The 13,416-nt window shown below is 41.5% G+C and overlaps 1 protein-coding gene across 1 annotated transcript in view; it reads right to left on the bottom strand.

Moving 5' to 3' along the window:
• Positions 1-12,786, bottom strand: part of LOC135508259 (inverted formin-2-like) — a 30,637-nt gene extending 17,851 nt beyond the window's left edge. The window contains 2 exon segments of the mRNA XM_064928323.1: positions 4,466-4,877; positions 12,569-12,786. Of these exon segments, the coding sequence (XP_064784395.1) occupies positions 4,466-4,862 (397 nt within the window). The 5' untranslated portion in view covers positions 4,863-4,877; positions 12,569-12,786.
• Positions 12,787-13,416: the final 630 nt, after the last annotated feature.

Here is a 13,416-nt window from a genome sequence, read left to right as displayed (position 1 = left end):
CACAGTAAAACGAGTCCTATATCGACAAAACCTGAAAAGCTGCTCAGCAAGGAAGAAGCCACTCCTCCAAAACCCCCATTAAAAAAAGCCAGACTACGGTTTGCAATTGCACATGGGGACAAACATCATACTTTTTGGAGAAATGTCCTCTGGTCTGATGAAACAAAAATAGAACTATTTGGCCATAATAACCATCTTTATGTTTGGAGGAAAAATGGGGATGCTTGCAAGCCGAAGAACCCCATTCCAACCGTGAAGTGCGGGGCTGGCAGCATCATGTTGTGGGGGTGCTTTGCTGCAGGAGGGACTGGTGCACTTCACAAAATAGATGGAATCATGAGGCAGGATAATTATGTGGATATATTGAAGCAACATCTCAAGACATCAGTCAGGAAGTTAAAGCTTGGTCACAAATGGGTCTTCCAAATGTTCATTGACCCCAAGCATACTTCCAAAGTTGTGGCAAAATGGCTTAAGGACAACAAAGTCAAGGTATTGGAGTGGCCATCACAAAGCCCTGACCTCAATAGAAAATTTGTGGGCAGAACTGAAAAAGCGCATGTGAGCAAGGAGGCCTACAAACCTGACCCAGTTGCATGAGCTCTGTCAGGAGGAATGGGCCAAAATTCACCCAACTTATTGTGGGAAGCTTGTGGAATGCTACCCGTAACTTTTCACCCAGTGTTAAACAATTTAAAGGCAATGCTACCAATTACTAATTGAGTGTATGTAAACTTCTGACTCACTGAGAATGTGATGAAAGAAATAAAAGCTGAAATAAATCATTCTCTCTACTATTATGCTGGCATTTCACATTAAAATAAAGTGGTGATCCTAACTGACAGAAGAAAGGGAATTTTTACTCTGATTAAATGTGAATTGTGAAAAACGGAGTTTAAATGTATTTGTCTAAGGTGTATTTAAACTTCTGACTTCAACTGTATATGTGTAAATGTCTGAATGCTTATATATATATATATATATATATATATATATATATATATATATATATACACACAGTGGGGCAAAAAAGTATTTAGTCAGCCACCAATTGTGCAAGTTCTCCCACTTAAAAAGATGAGAGAGGCCTGTAATTTTCATCATAGGTACACTTCAACCATGACAGACAAAATTAGGAAAAAAATCCAGAAAATCACATTGTAGGATTTTTAATGAATTTATTTGCAAATTATGGTGGAAAATAAGTATTTGGTCAATAACAAAAGTTTATCTCAATACTTTGTTGGCAATGACAGAGGTCAAACGTTTTCTGTAAGTCTTCACAAGGTTTTCACACACTGTTGCTGGTATTTTGGCCCATTCCTCCATGCAGATATCCTTTGCAGTGAGCAGTGATGTTTTGGCGCTGTTGCTGGGCAACACGGACTTTCAACTCCCTCCAAAGATTTTCTACGGGGTTGAGATCTGGAGACTGGCTAGGTCATTCCAGGACCTTGAAATGTTTCTTACGAAGCCACTCCTTCGTTGCCCGGGTGGTGTGTTTTGGATCATTGTCATGCTGAAAGACCAAGCCACGTTTCATCTTCAATGCCCTTGCTGATGGAAGGAGGTTTTCATTCAAAATCTCACGATACATGGCCCCTGGGCCCTTTGCAGAAAAACAGCCCAAAAGCATGATGTTTCCACCCCCATGCTTCACAGTAGGGGCGGCAGGGTAGCCTAGTGGTTAGAGCGTTGGACTAGTAACCTGAAGGTTGTGAGCTCAAACCCCCGAGCTGACAAGGTACAAATCTGTCGTTCTGCCCCTGAACAGGCAGTTAACCCACTGTTCCCAGGCCGTCATTGAAAATAAGAATTTGTTCTTAACTGACTTGCCTGGTTAAATAAAGGTAAAAAAAACAACAAAAAAAACAGTAGGTATGGTGTTCTTTGGAAGCAACTCAGCATTCTTTGTCCTCCAAACACGACGAGTTGAGTTTTGACCAAAAAGTTATATTTTGGTTTCATCTGACCATATGACATTCTCCCAATCTTCTTCTGGATCATCCAAATGCTCTCTAGCAAACTTCAGACGAGACTGGACATGTACTGGCTTAAGCAGGGGGACACGTCTGGCACTGCAGGATTTGAGTCCCTGGCGGCGTAGTGTGTTACTGATGGTAGGCTTTGTTACTTTGGTCCCAGCTCTCTGCAGGTCATTCACTAGGTCCCCCTGTGTGGTTCTGGGATTTTTGCTCACCGTTCTTGTGATCATTTTGACCCCACGGGGGGAGATATTGCGTGGAGCCCCAGATCGAGGGAGATTATCAGTGGTCTTGTATGTCTGCCATTTCCTAATAATTGCTCCCACAGTTGATTTCTTCAAACCAAGCTGCTTACCTATTGCAGATTCAGTCTTCCCAGCCTGGTACAGGTCTACAATTTTGTTTCTGGTGTCCTTTGACAGCTCTTTGGTCTTGGCCATAGTGGAATTTGGAGTGTGACTGTTTGAGGTTGTGGACAGGTGTCTTTTATACTGACAACAAGTTCAAACAAGTGCCATTAATACAGGTAACGAGTGGAGGACAGAGGAGCCTCTTAAAGAAGAAGTTACAGGTCTGTGAGAGCCAGAAATCTTGCTTGTTTGTTGGTGACCAAATACTTGTTTTCCTCCATATAATGCAAATAAATTCATTAAAAATCCTACAATGTGATTTTCTGGATTTTTTCCCCTCATTTTGTCTGTCATAGTTGAAGTGTACCTATGATGAAAATTACAGGCCTCTCTCATCTTTTTAAGTGGGAGAACCTGCACAATTGGTGGCTGACTAAATACTTTTTTGCCCCACTGTATATATATTTACAAAAAAATGTATATGATGGATAGGAAATGATGCAGACAATTACATTGATGGAAGCAACAATCTATCAGCAATATTAAAGCTGATCCACCCCCTAAAAAATATATATTTATATATATTTTTTTTTACAAATAACAAAAAAAAGAGTGCAAACCTGCCATCAAGGCTAAGGGTGGCTACTTTGAAGAATCTAAAATATAAACTGTATTTTCATTTGATTAACACTTATTTGGTTACTACATGAATCCATATGTGTTATTTCATAGTTTTGATGTCTTCACTAATATTCTACAATGTAGAAAATAGTAAAATAAAGAAAAACCTTGAGTGAGTAGGTGTGTCCAACCTTTTGACTGGTACTGTATATACACTACTGTTCAAAAGTTTACTTGTTTTTGAAAGAAAAGCTATTTTTCTGTCCATTTAAATAACATTGAATTGATCAGATATACAGTGTAGACATTATTAACGTTGTAAATGACTCATGTTGCTCGAAATGGCAGATTTTTTTATGGAATATCTACATTGGCGTACAGAGGCCCATTATCAGCAACTATCACTCCTGTGTTCCAATGGCACGTTGTGTTAGCTAATCTAAGTTCATAATTTTAAAAGGCTAATTGATCATTAGAAACCCTTTTGCAATTATGTTAGCACAGCTGAAAACTGTTATTATGATTAAATAAGCAATAAAACTGGCCTTCTTTAGACTAGTTACGTATCTGGAGCATTAGCATTTGTGGGTTCGATTACAGGCTCAAAATGGCCAGAAACAAAAAATAATAATCTGAAACTCGTCAGTCTATTCTTGTTCTGAGAAATGAAGGCTATTTCATGCGAGAAATTGCCAAGAAACTGAAGATCTCGTACAACGCTGTGCACTAGTGAGCAAGAGGACAAGTACATTAGAGTGTCTAGTTTGAGAAACAGACGCCTCACACGTCCTCAACTGGCAGCGTCATTAAATAGTACCCGCAAAACACCAGTCTCAACGTCAACAGTGAAGAGCCGACTCCGGGATGCTGGCCTTCTAGGCAGAGTTTCAAAGAAAAAGCCATATCTCAGACTGGCCAATAAAAAGAAAAGATCAAGATGGGCAAAATAACAGACACTGGTCACCAGATCTCAACCCTATCGATCTGTTGTGGGAGCAGCTTGACCGTATGGTAGTTAAGAAGTGCCCATCAAGCCAATCCAACTTGTGGGAGGTGATTCAGGAAGCATGGGGTGAAATCTCTTCAGTTTACCTCAACAACTTGATAACGAGAATGCCAAAGGTCTTCAAGGCTGTAATTGCTGTAAATGGAGGATTCTTTGACAAAGCAAAGTTTGAAGGACACAATTATTATTTTAATTAAAAATTGTTATTTATAACCTTGTCAACATCTTGACTATATTTCCTTTCATTTTGCAACTCATTTCATGTATGTTTTCATAGAAAACAAGGACATTTCTAAGTGACACCAAACTTTTGAACTAACACAACGTGCCATGTATACTGTATATATATTTTTGTTTTGTGCACACATACTTGATATCCTGTTTCATAAGCCCATACGGGCTGGGCACCAATTGGTGTACGACGCGGAAATAAAATAATTAAATCATTAGTGGAACACATTTTTAAACACGGCATTTCTCCTCATTCCTAGGTGATGTAGAACCTTGGGAGAGTTTGCGGATGTAGCCCTCATTCTCCACGATAAAGTGGATCCCAGCCGAGGAGTTCATGATGGCCCGGACACAGCTGACACAGGTAAGCTGCAGCAGGGCATCTGTGATGCGGGAGCAGCCCCTCCCAGATAGCCGGTCCAGGGCCTCCAGCAGCAGGTCCAGCCCACTCAGCTCCAGGAACTGGACCATCCAGGACTCCTCGCTGCCCTCCAGACGACGCTTCAGCCCAGAGTAGTTGACCACACTGGGCACCTGGAGCATGCGGATGCACAGCTCTGGGTCGGCACTCTCCAGGTTGGCCTCCAGCTGGGTGTCTGAGTCCTGGGAGGAGCCCAGATGGCCCCTAACCGCCGCCCACTTCCTCTTCCCATCCGTCTTCACTGACATGGTGATGGAGAGGGTCTGTGGACGGAAGTTAAGGTAGTTTAATTAATTAAGGGGGCAAGAGGTTCAGTTCAGCATCATAGTGAACATAAACCTGTTTACTATAAAGTGCTGAAAAGGGAGAAAAGTGAATTTTCTTTTGCCGTTTATAGTCAAACTGTTATTGGCATTGTTTTGTGCAAACAAGCCATTAACTATTTGACCTGCAGATGGACTTTTGCATAAATATGCAGGACAACTAGTCCCCATTAGAATTGTTTCAGGGCATTCCTGTCTAAAGGATGCAGGCCTTTATCACAACATAGCATATTCATAAGAAATGACAGCTCTGCACATTGTGGGACAAGTGAATGATATGTCAGCAGTCCTGTCATCATTAGTCCTGCCAAACATCCAAACTTAATCCTGCAGTGACAGGGAAGCGACTCGCTGTCAGCTAATCAACAGCAAACACAAAGACAGGCATGACAAAGACTGTGTATATTTATGGGAGATATTATTCTGTGTATATACTCCATTTTCAATTACATCCAACCGTAAACAAGGTTTTGAGTAATAGTATCACTGTGAAGAGAAAAATAACACCCAGGATATTAATAAGCTCATCTGATCTCAGACCGTGAGTGGCGCATTTTGATCACACAATTGACCTTTTCTGGGATAGCCCCAGAACACTGCTCCCTCACAGTACCCTGCACCACTACCAGATATGCACAACATCTCTTGCAATGTGTAACCAGCAGAGGAGGCTGGTAAGAGGAGGATGGGCTCATAGTAATGGCTGGAACGGAATAAATTGAATGTTCTCAAACACACCAAACGCCTGGTACTATTAATTCCATTCTATTCATTATTATGACCCATCCTCCTCTTACCAGCCTCCTCTGCTGGTTACACATTGCAAGAGATGTGTGCCACCAGCCACCACTGGTAATCGGTGTATGCAAGCGCCCACACTGACTGGGTGGGGTTTGAGTCTAAAAAAGGGCAAAATTCCCAGAAATACTTCATCTGTAGTTGCAAAGTGTGATGTGATGATCTAGCAATCTAATGAACATATTAGAGGTAGAATTTGCCTCCCAAAATGCCTTTAATTATATCACACTTGCCAAGACTAACCTAAAGAGATGGTATTGGAGAGGATAAATATAAACAACAAAATTGCTGCTCTGCACGCAGCTCTCCAACACATGGCCTTAGCTAAGGAATCTGGGCTATGTAAATAATGTTTCTGTGTTGAGTTTAATGGCTCTCGAACAATCTACGCTGAATAACAAAGGGGTACAAACACTGGGTACAGATGATAAGATTCCACCACAGTGGGAATTTAGATGGAACTCAAGTCAACACTGAAATGCAAGAAACTGTAAACTCCTACAAACTCCATTCAGTTCTCAAGTTCCCTATAATTCAACAGGCAAAAAAAGGAGCTGTTCTATTCCAGACATGTTTGTGGCGTGGCTGATTCCACCCCCGACTTGGGCTGCCAGTGTGACAATGTTACCATGGCAGCCAGGCCTTCTCATCCTCCGTCAAAAAGCTCTGTTCATTAGCTACAGAATGGGTAGAATGTCTCCTGCTTCACTGGCTGCTTTCTGATATCTAATGATATTTATACTTAAGCATTTGAACACCTTACAAGGATCTACAATCTATTCAACTGTACAAAGTGATGTACAGTAGGGTCCATGGTAAATAGAAGGGTTGTTTCACCAATTCTGTGCCTTTTCAGTAGTTACGTTAAAAAAAAATATTTCACCAAATGTTACCATTCTGTCATAAAACGCACATGTTCAATAAAAAAACTAATTTTCCCATATCAGTAAGTGCCTATTAAGTGCCAAATAAAGTAACAGTTGACGACTTAAATCATCCACAAATCCCCTTGTGATAGGGGGAATTCAAAAATGTATTATTATTTTATTTTATTTTTATGCTGCTGCAGTGGATAGTGGCCATTTTACGGGCTCCTGACCAATTCTGCTATTTCGTTTTTAATGCTAATCTTAACTTTTTTTGTACATAATGTCTCTGCCATCACTTCCTATGACCCAAAACGGCTTCTGGACATCAGAACAGTGATCACTAACCTCGATTTGGATGAAGATTTGTACTTCAACGAGTTGGCAGCTCTGGACGTCTACTCCAGACCAAGCTCTAATCCCCAGGAGTCAAAAGAGGAGGCGGTAGCGAAAAAGAGGCAGGTGAGGCGGTCTCCTAACGAGATTAGTTCGGCAAACAAATCGACTGCCATTGACCTGTGTTCTGTTGTCGAATGTGCAGTCACTGGAGAACAAACTGGATGAACTCCGTTCGAGACAATCCTATCAACGGGACCTGAAGAACTGTAATATTATTTGTTTCTCTTGGCTGAACAAGGACATGGATAAAATATATCTTGCTGGTTTCTCCATGTATTGTCTAGACCAGACGGCAGCCTCAGGTAGGTAAGCATAATGGGGAGGGGTGTGTCTCTTTGTCAACAGGAGCTGGTGGACAATCTCTAATATTAAGGAAGCCTTGAGTTTTTGCTCGCCTGAGTTAGAATAACTCATTATAAGCTGCAGACCATATTACTCACCAATTTTTCGTAGCTGTCTATTTACCACCACAAACCGATGCTGGAACTAAGACCACACTCAATGAGCTGTATAGGACCATAAATAAACCAGAAAATGCACATCCAGAGGCGACGCTTCTCATGGCCGGTGATTTTAATGCAGGGAAACTGCAGGGAAATCATTTTTACCAGCATGTCAGCATCACCTTTACTCCACACACAGAAATGCATAAAAGGCTCTCCCTCACCCCCCATATGGCGAATCTGACCATAACTCTATCCTACTGATTCCTGCTTAAATGCAAAACAGGAAGTACCAGTGACACGCTCAATTCGGAAGTGGTCCGATGAAGCGGATGCTAAACTACAGGACTGTTTCACTAGCACAGACTGGAATATGTTCCGGGATTCATCCAATAACATTGAGGAGTTTACCACATCAGTCACCTGCTTCATTAATGTGTGCATCGATGACATCTTGCCCACAGTGACCATACTTACATATCCAAAACTGAAGCCATAAATAACAGGCAACATCTGCACTGAGCTAAAGGCTAGAGCTTCCGATTTCAAGCTGTGGGACATTAATCTGGATGCTTATAAGAAATCCCGCTACGACCTCCGACGAGCCATCAAACAGGCAATGTGTCAATACAAGGCTAAGATAAAATCCTAGTATGCCAGCTCTGACACTCGTTGGATATGGCAGGGATCGCAAACTATCATGGATTACTAGGGAAAACCTAGCCGCGAGCTGCCCAGTGACACTAGCCTACCAGACGAGTTAAATACCTTCTATGCTCTCTGAGGCAAGCAACACTGAACCATGCATGAGAGCACCAGCTGTTCCGTACGACTGTGTGATCTCACTCTCTGTAGCCAATGTGAGTAATACCTTTAAACAGGTTAACATTTACCGCGGGGACAGATGGATTACCAGGATGCATACTCAAAGCATATGCTGGTCAGCTGGCAACTGTCTTCACTGACCTTTTCAAACTGTCCCTGACCCAGTCTGTAATACCTACATGTTTCGAGCAGACTACCATGGTCCATGTGCCCAAGAACACCAAGGTAACATGTCTATATTATTATCGCCCAGTAGCACTCACATCTGTAGCCACTGTTGGGTTATGAGGATATGAAATATACTTATTCATGTCACTGAGGGAGTGCTTAGGTTTAGAGGATCTACACCAGAAGTTAATGGTTATCTGTAGGAGGAAGGTATATAGTGTGTGCAATTAAGCTTGGAATGTGCTGAGTGCATGGAAGCGATCACATGTGGCAGGCATTGATAAGGGGAGAGAGCCATAGATTAGTGATGAAGGGGGGTCGAGGTCAAGTCAGGTCACGTTAAGGGAGAAAGAAAAGTTTATGGCCCAGATTATTTAGTGTCCTGCAAAGTAGTAAAGATACAATGTTTGTGCAGATGTGTAGGAGGTGATTCAGCCGAGGAGGAAGGGTTAAATATCAGTGCTTGTGTGAAAATGTTTTAGTCTAATGCAGCTGTATTAACCCTCTGGGATGAATAAACGTGGTCTAAAGCTTTCATAGTGCCCGTTGAGTTTTACTCTGAGAATTAGAACCTAACACCACGAAATGCTTTGAAAGTCTGATCATGGCTCACATCAACACCATCATCCCAGACACCCTGGACCCACTCCAATTTGCATACCACCCCAACAGATCCACAGATGACACAATATCTATTGCACTCCACACTACCCTCTCCATCCTGGAAAAAAGGAATACCTATGTGAGAATGTTGTTCATTGACTACAGCTCAGCGTTCAACATGACACTGCCCTCCAAGCTCACTAAGCTCAGGACCCTGGGACTGAACATCTCCCTCTGCAACTGGATCCAGGACTTCCTGAAGGGCCACCCCCAGGTGGTCAGGCTAAGCATCAACACATCCACCACAATGACTCTCAACACGGGTGCCCCTCAGGTGTGTATGCTTAGTCCCCTCATGTACTCCCTGTTCACCCACGACTGCGTGGCTGCGTACGACACCAACACCACCATTAAGTTTGGATGAGAAAGCCTTTAGGGAAGGAGGTCTTCCATTCAGATTTATAGAATTGTCCATGTGGTCTATAATAAAGGACACTTCATTTAATATAACATACTTTTAAAATGCAATATTTGTGCACAATTTCTACTTAAAATATCAAATGAATGCAAAAGGCACTCATTTCTGGGAATGACACAGAATTATTTAGTTTAGGTGAATTCCACAACAGCAGTCATGAACACAGTCATGGACACATCAGAAATCCATGAACATCAGGTAGGGTTCCCTAGATAAGTCAGCAGGACTTTCCAACATGGGTCATGCAGTTTTCAGTAGGAACTAGGAAGGAAAGGAATTTCCTGAGACAGGAAACACAAGAACAACATGCTGCCACAGCAAGATTTGGTGTTCCTCTTTTTAAAATGTTGTTCCTCACACAATGCTGACCTGATCTCAGTTAGAGAGAGAGAGCTTATGTTTATAAACATACATCTGGACCAGTTGTGGGTCATCTAGATAAAAAGGGAGAAAAGGGCATTCTTTTTTAGCTTGTTGCTTCTGCACATTCTTTATGCTCAGTGACAGCTCCCACATAGCCACACTCACATTGGCTTACTCACTGCAGGTCAGGAATACACTCATACTGTACTCAAGGGAAGCAGCCTACATTAAAACAACTCAACCCACTATTCTACTGTAAAAACTAAGTTCTATTATATAATAAAAGATTATCCCTATTGATTTCCTTGTAAGCACTCAGCTCATGCATACAGCGTAGATAAATCTGCCTGTATTTTCAAAGGAAAGATTCCAACAATCTATGAGTTTGTTCTTATCACTTTGAGTGCAGGTATTTTTTGTGTAAGCCAAACAGACGAAAGTAAATAAACTACAACATGGCTGGGGTAAGAATTGAGCCACATGAAGCCCAGTGTTTATGGAATGCATCGTATTTATTGTCACTGGAATGCCAGACTTGACCATGAGAGACAGACCCAGGTCATCTCAGAGCAAACATTGCTGCCTACAGTTTAGTTGACTGTCGTGTTTCCATAATGCAGACTTAATCCACTAGAAAAGCTCATTCAAAAATATATAACTCTAAAAGATCAAGATGGATTACCTGGGATTATCTCTATGTTGTTTGAGCATCTCCAATCAGCCTCCTCAACATAATTGTATCTGTGACTTATTTGCCCCCCCAAAAATAATGTGTTGGCGATGTCCATCTCCTCACTTGCACTACTAGGAGTAGTGATGAGAGATTTCACATCTGGTATTAATTTTCTAGAACTAGTAGCCTGTAATAAATGTATCACTATCTTCATTGATGTTGCGAATTTGAAGAGGTTGAGTTTAAACCTTGTTCATGTTATTGACTTCAATGTTAAGACCTGTGAGTTCAGAGCAGATGTCTGAAAGGAGGAGTAACAATCGTCAAGAATTCTTGATGAGCTAATAATGCAGGCGTTGTGTTGGTTTGCAGGTCAGGAGTGTCCATATAGCCTTTTCCTTTGAGGGTATGCTGTGAGTCACAAAGCCCTGAGTGGGCTGCTTTTGCTTAGTGGCAATTATACATAGTGATATTTCAGAGCCCTTTCATCCTGATTCTCAGGACTGGCGCTATAGCTTTTTGGGGACCCTGAGATTTACTTGGAGGGTTCCCCACCTCGTGGAAAAACAGTGCCCCCCCTCTTGACATTTATTTCCTGCAAATCTACACATAATTGCTCTGGGTTGTAGAGAAAATGTATCAGATTTGGAACACATTTTCTGCAATTCTACACATGTTGCAATGAGGTGGAGAGAAGACTTTGCAATTACATAACACCTTTCATGCAATTCTACTAATTTTGCCATGGGGCAGAGTGAGGAAATGTGCAGTTTTATAGATAATTTCCTGCAATTCTACCAAATTTGCCATTTGGGGGAGATTTTTTCCCCTCCATTGTAAAGCAAATTTTCTGCAATTTCACACATTTTGTAATGACTTATGCCATGTTAATATGATATCTGATTGGGAATGACGAACAAAATCAATGTGGGCCCTTTGGAGGTCAGGGCCCCTGTGCACGTGCCCTGTGTGCCTGGTCGGTATTCGGCCATGTTTACTACAAGTTTAGATATCTGGCTCGACTAACTACCAATCTTAAAACTGTTAGCTGACATGGCTGATTAATTCAGTGACTGGCATAACACGAGAGAAACTGCTGATGCACAAAGAAATGTAATTCTATATTTATTTATATTATTTTTGTCAGGGGCCCCCCTTATGCCTAGAACAGGCCATGCTGGTTATAATGATGACGTTGAGCATGCCTTGCCTTGAACAATAAATTCATAGAGGTGCATACAACATTCCTGAGATCATGCTTGCATGAAAGGGCCACTAGAAGGTGATGTTAATAAGCAGAGCCTTATATAAACAGGGCTAAGGTCTCCAACTAAATTTGGACAGTGTATCCCAACCTGGTTGCTGTTAATCAGTGCAATGCACAAGCATGATTTTATTAGCTGGATGTGAATATGTTAAAAATGTATCATAGGCCACATCAGTCTGTGTTTCTGTCAAAAGGGACCAAAGGACTCCATTATTTAATTTTTAATTTAATTTTCATCCATTGATGTAACTTGACCTGCATCACCCACAAGCAGTGCTCGTGTCTATGGGAAACATTAAGGAGATGTTTGACCATTATGTCAGGATATTCACTCTTGTAATAATCTGTTAAAAATAAATAAGTGATAATGGGGGATGTGATGTCCATTAGATGAATTGCCATCTGTTAAATAATTATCAATACAGGTAGGCTAGACTTATGTCAGTAATATTACTCTTCCGAACAGATGTGAAAATGTGTTTCTGTTTGATAATCAAGTGAAGTAAGTACTCTAGTGCTACCAATTCCTATGTTGTGGAACTGTCTTTATTTTGCGCTCTCGACGGCTCCCATTTTCATGGTGTCACTGTGAACACAACGGGAAAACCTATCACCGGCTTATAATGTCGAATTCAGATAATTTATCGTTAAAAATTTCACTTCGTTGTCTGAAGTTCTCATAAATAGCCCACCGATGAGCTAAAAGACAATTCCCCTTAAATCGCGCGTTTCCAGCTGCGCTGCTTACCTGATCTTATGCCAAAATAACCACTTGAAGAATCGCGTCCTCCGATTGCGGACAGACAACGTATCTTTTCAGCTTCCAAGCGCCTTTTTTTATTTCGTGCTTTACCAGGATACCTCTGTACAATGTATGTAGAGGTTAAGTGGAGAATGAGTGAGGATGGTTAGGGGAATTCCAGTTTGGTCGTGGACCTCATCGTTGACACATGAGCACAATGTGACGACGCTGCATGCACAACTGGATGGCCCCTCCCACGCCCTGCTCTATTGTGTCATGGGGTTTTAAGATAGGCAGACCTCACACAAATGTAGAATGCTTGGTCATTGTTATTACACAAGTGGAATAGAGACAAAAACAACCTTATACCAACAATTATTATTATTACTTAGAAAATAATATAATATTGGTATAAATGATCTAAGGACTCCAGAAAGCTTTCCATGCTTCTTTTCATCTCTTCGAAGTTACTGAGATTTTATTTGATCTAAAAGTCTCACTAAACTTGGTCCAAGCTCACGTATCTTGCGGTGGAAGAAAGGCTAGCTCAGGTGGCTGCCCTGCTCTTGCCCTTAGTTTGCCTCCTGCCCCTCCTATCGCCTTGGGTACACTTTCCTGAAAACAATGACACTATACTTTGCTTAAACCTATTTGTGGTGACTTCAAAATGAGGGGTGTTGTTGAAAGCAACGTCATCAGACATTGGATCATCTCGAACAAATCAGAGTATTAAAGCCAATTCCGATAAAATAAAATAAAACTTGTTATACCCATGTGTGTTCTGGCTCTGGCCCAACCCAACGGTTTCTGGGACTAGATGGTCTAGAATGGTTTTCCATTCTAGAAATCGTTGG

Source organism: Oncorhynchus masou, chromosome 21 (genome assembly GCF_036934945.1).
Source record: "Oncorhynchus masou masou isolate Uvic2021 chromosome 21, UVic_Omas_1.1, whole genome shotgun sequence".
NCBI lineage: Eukaryota > Metazoa > Chordata > Actinopteri > Salmoniformes > Salmonidae > Oncorhynchus > Oncorhynchus masou.
This window is presented reverse-complemented; position numbering and strand designations above follow the sequence as displayed.